Source organism: Megalobrama amblycephala, linkage group LG12 (assembly GCF_018812025.1).
Source record: "Megalobrama amblycephala isolate DHTTF-2021 linkage group LG12, ASM1881202v1, whole genome shotgun sequence".
Classification (NCBI taxonomy): Eukaryota; Metazoa; Chordata; class Actinopteri; order Cypriniformes; family Xenocyprididae; genus Megalobrama; species Megalobrama amblycephala.
The window spans coordinates 21,395,180-21,403,277 of NC_063055.1; the positions used below are offsets into that span (position 1 = coordinate 21,395,180).

Genomic DNA, 8,098 nt, shown 5'->3' on the forward strand with positions numbered 1-8,098 from the left:
ACAGGAACAAGTGACATTTTAACACACATCAAAATAGAACAGTTATTTTAAATTATACTTCAGAATATTATAGTTTTTCTGTATTTCAGATCAAATAAATGCACCATTGGTGACTTCTTTCAAAAAAAAAAAAAAAAATAATATATATATATATATATATATATATAATAAAAATAAAAAAACCTTACCAACCCCAAATTTTTGAATGGTAGTGTATGTAAAATACAAGGACATATTTGATGTTGATGGTTTTAAGTGCACTGAAAGTGTCCAGTCCAATTCCATCATGGAGTCCCATATGAGGTGGTCTCCATGGAGCTCTATAACATATAAAATTACTTAATTTTGCAAAACAATAAATAAATCACTCAGAAAAATTTAAGTGATTTTACTCACCAGTGGCACACAGTCACCTTTTTTGTTCAGGTGAATAAATTTATGTTTGGAATAGTAGTCACTGTCCTTCATAAAAGTAAGCATGAACCAGTCACAAACCGCATTCACCTGGGAGAAGTTCAGGAACACTATGAAAATACTTGATTCAAAGACTATTCACTCAAATGGGTGATTAAAAAACTAGTGCTTACCAAGCTAAGAAAAGAAAGAGTGGACCCAAGATTCACAATAGTGGGCACAATATGGAATTTACCAGCCTATAGAGACAAAACAATACAGAGTAAACAAATCTGAATGTTGACTAAATAGATGCCGATTATTATGTCATACTCTTAGAGACTAGCAGACAAACCGTCCCAAACACTATCACGTCAAAGCGGATTCCAAAGGCCTTTATCAATGTCCGTGTTTCAATGCTTTCATTGTTTTTATAATATTTAGCGTATCTGTGGGGAAGAACAAAATTGTTACCCAACAAAAATAAAGATAGCTTTAGATACAAAATGTTACAATCAAAAATCTAATTTTTCAATATACCGGAAATTGTAGCCAGGGGCAACGTTATTTTCAGGATTTTTGTTGTCCAGTCTGCTGAAAGAATACTTGGGAATGCAGAAGCGTTCTGAGAAGTCCAAGTCACAACTCCAGTCAATGAAAATCCCTATAATACCACCCTTTAACATTAAAACACACTGTCAATTACAATAAATAACTCATAGACCTTTCACTAATATATAAGTAAAATGAATTCTTTGATGAATAGAATTTTTTGATGATTAGAAATTTCAAAAGAAATACAAAGTTCTGTCATGAAACTCTAGATGGCGCAGGCTAATAGGTCTTTAACTCAATTTGCTTGCAATCACATCCTTATCTATAGGGCACAGCTGATTGGTTCCTGCTGTCTTAGTGGCCAATGAGCTTGCATGCTCAACCTTCAAATACTTGGTCAGCATTTGCTATAGCAGTGCAGCACGCTTTCAGAAACCCTCCCCCTTCCCCAGCTCCGCCTGTATAGATCTGCTATGGGTAATTCATGTATGAATTGTACTGCAGCAGCAGCATTTCTTACTTGCTCAAAGCAGCTTGTCGTGTATGTATTAGCAGTAGCAAGTAACGTACTCAGATCAGCAGCGTAGCAGATCTATTCTGCCAAGACCAAACATTGTCTTATTCATTACATGCTAAACATGACAGAACAGCATTTATTTGAAATAGAAATCTTTTGTAACATGTCTTTATGGTCACTTGTGACCAATATAATGTATCCTTGCTAAGTAAAAGCAAGGATACATTATATTTTATCCCAAAATTGTTCTATCCTTAAACTTTTGAACAGTAGTGTATATAAAGTAATACAGATATATAGCATTATTGAAGATACAGACTTTAAGAGCAATGACGCTGAAGTCTTCTCCGGCCTCGGTTACAATGTCCCCCAGACGGAAGATGGGACAGTGTGGGTCAGTTTTTTTATTGAACGTGCAGTTTTTTAAGTATGTGGAGTTGATGTGATGCAGAATGTTTCGTCTAGAAATAACACAAAACATGACTTTGAAAGGATCAAATTAATTTACATTTGAATGTAAAATAATGTTTCTCTCTCAACCAGTCATCATTGAACACCTTAGATTCAATTGATCACCATAATGGTGTTTCTGTTTATCGTAAGAGTGAAATGCATGACCTACAAATGAATAAACTTACTTTCTGAAGCTGAACTTTGGATATTGTATGTTGTTTTTGATGAGCACTGTGAAGTCCTCTGCTGCACCAAGAAGAGCAGGTCTGCACGATCACAAACTATATTAATATCCCCAGTTTCAGTTGTGCAAATGGCATCAAACTTGTTAACTTTTACTAAAGACACTCACTTTGGAATGACGGTGTCATTTTCAAGTGGACACCATGATATCACCTCACAGGTTTTGATCGCATCAGAGTATTGTACACATCGGCCAGTCTGAACACCTGCGAGGAGGATCACAGAGTTTGCTTTGTGGCATTGACTTGTGTCTTACATTGCAAACGTTATGCAGAACACGAAAACTCACCATTGCCACGGATTTCATTGAATCCCTCTTTGCAATCACTGTCTGATTCACAGTTAGTGAATTCACTTGGAATCTGTAAAAAGAAATCATTCATAATGCAATGTCCAACAGTCCCTTCATGTTTGAGAGTGGACACAACATATGTTAAAGGGATAGTTCACCCAAAAATGAAAATTTGATGTTTATCTGCTTAACCCCAGCGCATCCAAGATGTAGGTGACTTTGTTTCTTCAGTAGAACACAAATGATGATTTTTAACTCCAACCGCTGCCGTCTGTCAGTCAAATAATTGCAGTAGATGGGAACTTCATCTATAAGAGTAAATAAAGCTTGCTTAGACAAATCCAAATTAAACCCTGCGGCTCGTGACGACACATTAATGTCCTAAGACACGAAACGATCGGTTTGTGTGAGAAACTGAACAGTATTTATATCATTTTTTACCTCTAATACACCACTATGTCCAACTCCGTTCATGACTCCTTTAGTGATGTCTGATCGCGCTCTGACAGCGGCAGTGATGTCTGACACTCATTGAAGTATATGCGCGAGACATCACTTCCGTTGTCAGAGCGCGATCAGACATCACTAAAGGAGTCATGAACGGAGTTGGACATAGTGGTGTTTTAGAGGTAAAAAATGATATAAATACTGTTCGGTTTCTCACAAACCGATCGTTTCGTGTCTTAGGACATTAATGTGTCGTCACGAGCCGCAGGGTTTAATTTGGATTTGTCTAAGCAAGCTTTATTTACTCTTATAGATGAAGTTCCCATCTACTGCAGTTATTTGACTGACAGACGGCAGCGGTTGGAGTTAAAAATCATCATTTGTGTTCTACTGAAGAAAAATGTCACCTACATCTTGGATGCGCTGGGGGTAAGCAGATAAACATCAAATTTTCATTTTTGGGTGAACTATCCCTTTAACCCTGTTTTATCGTACCTCAGGACAGCTGCTCTGTGTCTGGCCAGGAGTGACAATCATATTTGTTAACACAAAGAAAGTGTTTTCTCCCTACAAAAAAAAATTGTAGAATATGTCAGTTGGACAAACAAAATAACTCAGAGAAACCATTGTATTTCCTCTGCAATGGGTTTTATGTAAAAGATACCTGGGGTGGGATGACATATTCAGATACATCCCAAACATGAACTCCCTCAGTGGATGAATTGGTCAAAATGTTTCCTTTCACCTTTGTACTGACAGAGCTGATGACTGAGTCTTGGTCCTGATAAGCGTGTTGCTGCCAGCAGACATATCTTTAAGTATAATAAAGATGTAGAGTTAAACCGAACAGTTAAGACTGCATTGAATTTCACTGAGAATGTGGGAGTAATATATAGAAATCATAACTTTAAATTCAGTCCCTAATAAACAAACCATTTCTCCATTTCTATACCCATGGGAATACAAAAATGAGGATATTTATTTAGCCAAGACCAGTGGTTCCCAACCCTAATCCTGGAGTACCCCCAGCACTGCACATTTTAGATGTCTCCCTTATCAAACACACCTACTTCAACTCATCAGATCACTAGTAAAGACTCCAAGACCTCAGATTGGTGTGTAAGATAAGAGAGACATCAAAAATGTGTGGTGTTGGAGGTACTCCAGCAGGATCAAGGTTGGGAACCACTGAAATAGACAACTATAGGCTTCTCAGGGGTGTCCAAACCTGCTCCTGGAGGACCATTGTTCTGCAGAGTTTAGCTCCAAAACTAATTAAACACACCTGAGCTAATCAGGGTCATCAGACTTACTAGAAACGTCCAGGGGTGCCTTTCCCAAAAGCATCGTTAGCCAACTATGGTCCTAAGTCCCATTGAACTCTATTGATAACGACGGAACTTGCGACCATAGTTCGCTTTGGGAAACGTACCAATGGTAAGCGTGTTGGAGCTAAACTCTGCAGGATGTTGGCCTTCCAGGATTGGACTCCCCTGCGCTACATAAATCATATTACACTCTTATTCAAAGTGACATTAAAAAAAAGAATAAAAGTAGATGTAATCAATACGTCTTTTAAAATTATCTAAAAATGTACTCACATGGCAACATAGGCGATGATCAATAACTGTATTAGTCTGAAGAGGGCTCCAACTCTTTTGCTACTAATAACCAGCGTTACAGGTGTTTCATAATCAAAAAAACAGTGGAAGCAAGCACTGCAGCAGTCCTTACAACCCATTGCTGATGAAATGTCCACTATAAAACCACAGTACTTGATGTAAGGTCAGAACACTGTGTCCTCCTGTAGCCTTACATCTACCACACTTCTCAACAGAATTTACACATGCTTTGAATGTAATTTCTTATCATACAGGAATAATGGAAGTGTTAAGATATGCATTGATAGCCACCTGCATGTATTTGGTTAAACGCCCGTTAGATATCCAGTAGCATTTGCACTCAGCACATTTGCAAGCCAGTGTCTATAACCGTGTAAAACCCATGTAAATCAAGTGGTTAAATCCTCTCCGCCATGCATGACCAACAGCTCCTGAACACCTTATATGCTGTAATTATAACAGAAAATACACAAATATGTCCTTACTGTGGTATGTCTTTTAGTTCATTTAATGTGACCGATAAACAGTGTTGGGTTCGAGTCCACCAGTCGAGTCAGAGTCATGTCCGAGTCTAAAAGGGGCAAAGTCCGAGTCGAGTCTAACTAAACAAAACTGCATTTCATTAAGTCAACATCTTTTCTTATTTTTTTTAAACCTTAACTTATAAAAAAAACAAAAATTTAAAGGTAACAAAAGCAAACCTCTATTGCATCTTGCCATTTTCATTTCACATCATTAGTATTCTGCTCAGCAAACTTAAAGTCATGTAATGGATAATGGGAGTTATGACTGACTTTCTGTATTGTGACATTTCTGAGTGAAACAGCTTTTTGAATGTAAAAAGCTATAGGGTGGGACTTGACTTATTCATCAATACAGATGTATAAATTCAAGGCTGGGGTGGTAATCGGGGTAGCTTAATGAATGGGAACAGCCTATTGGGACCTAATAGCTGAAAATGCAGTGGTAAGGGGATAGAAGAAGGGACAGAAGTACAGTCTTTACAATGGCATGCACTGTATAAAGGTCCTACATGTAATTTCCATAGCTCAGGGCCAACACAAAACTGTTTCATTTTTGAATGCATTTATGACATATGAACAAATTACATTATTGGAAGTTTACTGTGTGGATGAGCCATACCTGCATATAATTACTCTATATTTCCATATTTACCATAGTTAAAAGCTATAGTATTAAAAATTAGGGATTTTCCGTTGTTTCTGAATTTTGACCCATGTAAACTACTGCTTCAAAGATCTTAGAAATATCCTTTTGCTTTGAAATTAGAAGCTGCCACCATGTTTGTTTTTTAAAAAGTAATTTCATTACAACAGAAAAAAAACTATTAGCCTAAATCATGCAAGTAAAATGTTCAAGCAAAAGAACAAATATATCAAAAATACAATTGAATAAACTGTTTCATGTAGGTCTATAGTATAGGCTACTACAGAAATAACCTACTAGACACTTAACCCAATCTTCACACTATCCATGAAATATAAATGCTCATTGTTTAAAGTTACTCAGCCAAGAGCAGTGAATAATTTTTCTTTTGTTGTTTGATTATCATTAAGGACATAGACGGCAGCAGATTTATTAGTTTACTTTCACTTTAAGATCTAACGCACAGATCTAATATACTGACATCCGATTTTCTCCCTACTGTTTACGTTCACTTATACTCGAGTCAGAGTATCCCCAACTCTACCGATGAACAGAGTATACAAGATTATAAACATTTTAACAAAAAAAGACCACCTCAGAAAGACTCACAGAATCAAAACAAATAGCAAAAATCACCCATTTATTATCCAAAGCATAAAAAGAACAATATAAAATAGATCAAACCAAAATGCTGGTAAAATTATTAAAAAAAAGGGGTATCAATATAAAACTAGCGTCTCTTCTGGAATATGTTCCCTCGTCCTGGTCCACCACGTCCACGTCCTCTGGCAGCCACTGCAAAAACATTAATGCAAACAAAGTTTGTCATTTTATAACACAAAATATAAATGTCTCATTAATTCTATTAAGAAAAAAAAGTTTCTGATGGAAGATGTGTTCAAGAAGCTGTATATACCTTGGGCTTTGAGAATAGCTGCTTTTCCTCGACCTGCACCAGCTGCCTGATTTTTGTTCTTCATACTCTTTAACATAGGAGCATTTTTCAGCATGTCGGGCAGGATGAGAAACCTGATTTTACTGCCACGAATATACACCTGTTCCAACTGAGATACACGGCCATCCCTGTATGTGACTGTGATATTTGCCATCTGGAGGAAATTGAAGATAGAAAGTAAAGGATAAGGTAAACTTTCTAACAAGACAACAGATAGAGGTGTGCTTTCATTTTGTGCAAACCTTATTATGAATTAAAAGAATAATATCCAACGCAAAGACTGATAGAACTAACGTTACAAACTAAACTCTACTTATAGAATCAAATCTAGAGGGGGAAATAAAGCATCTTTTAGATGATATGCATTTAATTTCACGCATTAAATTTAGTTTGCAATAGAAATACCAAGTACCTGGCAGTTCATGTTGTCCTCAGCCTCGATTAGTTTGCCCCTGTAAACCTCGCCAGTGTTGGTTTCACAGGTCACTATGTGTCCCTCTGCTTCATGAAGAACTTTGATGGGCACTCCAATCGACATCTTAACAAGTTATCTGTGAACTGTAAAAGAGAAAATAAGACACTGCAGAACATTTGGCAGATGAGAAATAAATTCGACAAAAGGTAAATCTTTGTATTACAAGGAGGAGAACGCTAATGGAAGTTGAATAGACTAAATGAATGACACAAGATCTTGAGGTTTCTCATAAACAAGCAAGAAAAAAAAAACACACACAACTAGTTAATTATTGAACATAAATGTACAAATAATTACCGACAAACGCGTTCCAGTTTTCTTTCTTATTTTTTTCTCAAAGAAATGAATAAAAACTCACCCAAACGTACACCAAACGTCCACAAACAGTTTTGTCTTCGGCGTTCAGTAGAATTTCCGGAGATTCTATTGTACTGGAGACACGCACTGCCACCTACTGGACTGAATGACGAAACAAACGTTTCTTATTACCAAACTTTAATTTCGCTTTTTGGGGGTAACCAAAGATTAAAATACATGTATTCACTCAACTTTTGTTTAATTTGACATGCTTATAAGTTCCTTAAAATAGAATATAATTATATAATTTAAATCAATTAAGTTTAGAAGTTCTGTAAATATCCTGGTTCGTCTTTTTATTTATGTTGACAAGAAATACATACGCACATAAACCTGTATAGTATTCACTCAGTGGGTGAATTTCAATGGCGAGCTGTTCAAAATAGTATTTCCATCTTTTATCAACATAATAGCCTCCAAACGCTATGCAAATTTCATACAAAATAGTGGGATTTTCTGCATGTTTAAGATATAAAATAGAAATACGTCCCCAAATAGGGTCCCCTTCCACCATTGTATAAACATAAGGCATATAAGCATAATATAAATACATTTTAGTTTGAAGGCGGCGTCTTGCTGTCATTTCTCGTCTTTCCAGCAGAGGACGCAGTTCTCCCTATTC

At 36.4% G+C, this 8,098-nt stretch overlaps 2 protein-coding genes across 3 annotated transcripts; both read right to left on the reverse strand.

The window, feature by feature from the left end:
• Positions 1–170: 170 nt before the first annotated feature.
• Positions 171–6,165, reverse strand: p2rx4b (purinergic receptor P2X, ligand-gated ion channel, 4b). The gene is made up of 12 exons (XM_048209632.1): positions 4,502–6,165; positions 3,565–3,712; positions 3,396–3,467; positions 2,451–2,523; positions 2,271–2,367; positions 2,104–2,184; positions 1,785–1,926; positions 934–1,070; positions 749–842; positions 588–653; positions 397–504; positions 171–320 (listed from the first exon to the last, which is right to left on the reverse strand). The coding sequence occupies exons 1-12, from the start codon at positions 4,639–4,641 to the stop codon at positions 285–287; spliced, it is 1,194 nt and encodes a 397-aa protein (XP_048065589.1). The 5' UTR covers positions 4,642–6,165; the 3' UTR covers positions 171–284.
• Positions 6,166–6,312: 147 nt separating this feature from the next.
• Positions 6,313–7,584, reverse strand: snrpd3 (small nuclear ribonucleoprotein D3 polypeptide). Of its 2 annotated transcripts, none has more exons than XM_048209635.1 (4): positions 7,478–7,584; positions 7,057–7,202; positions 6,606–6,798; positions 6,313–6,484 (listed from the first exon to the last, which is right to left on the reverse strand). In XM_048209635.1, the coding sequence occupies exons 2-4, from the start codon at positions 7,180–7,182 to the stop codon at positions 6,420–6,422; spliced, it is 384 nt and encodes a 127-aa protein (XP_048065592.1). In that variant the 5' UTR covers positions 7,183–7,202; positions 7,478–7,584; the 3' UTR covers positions 6,313–6,419. The 2 variants fall into 2 exon arrangements, with proteins under 2 accessions (XP_048065592.1, XP_048065593.1); XM_048209636.1 differs by having other exon boundaries at positions 7,417–7,519.
• Positions 7,585–8,098: the final 514 nt, after the last annotated feature.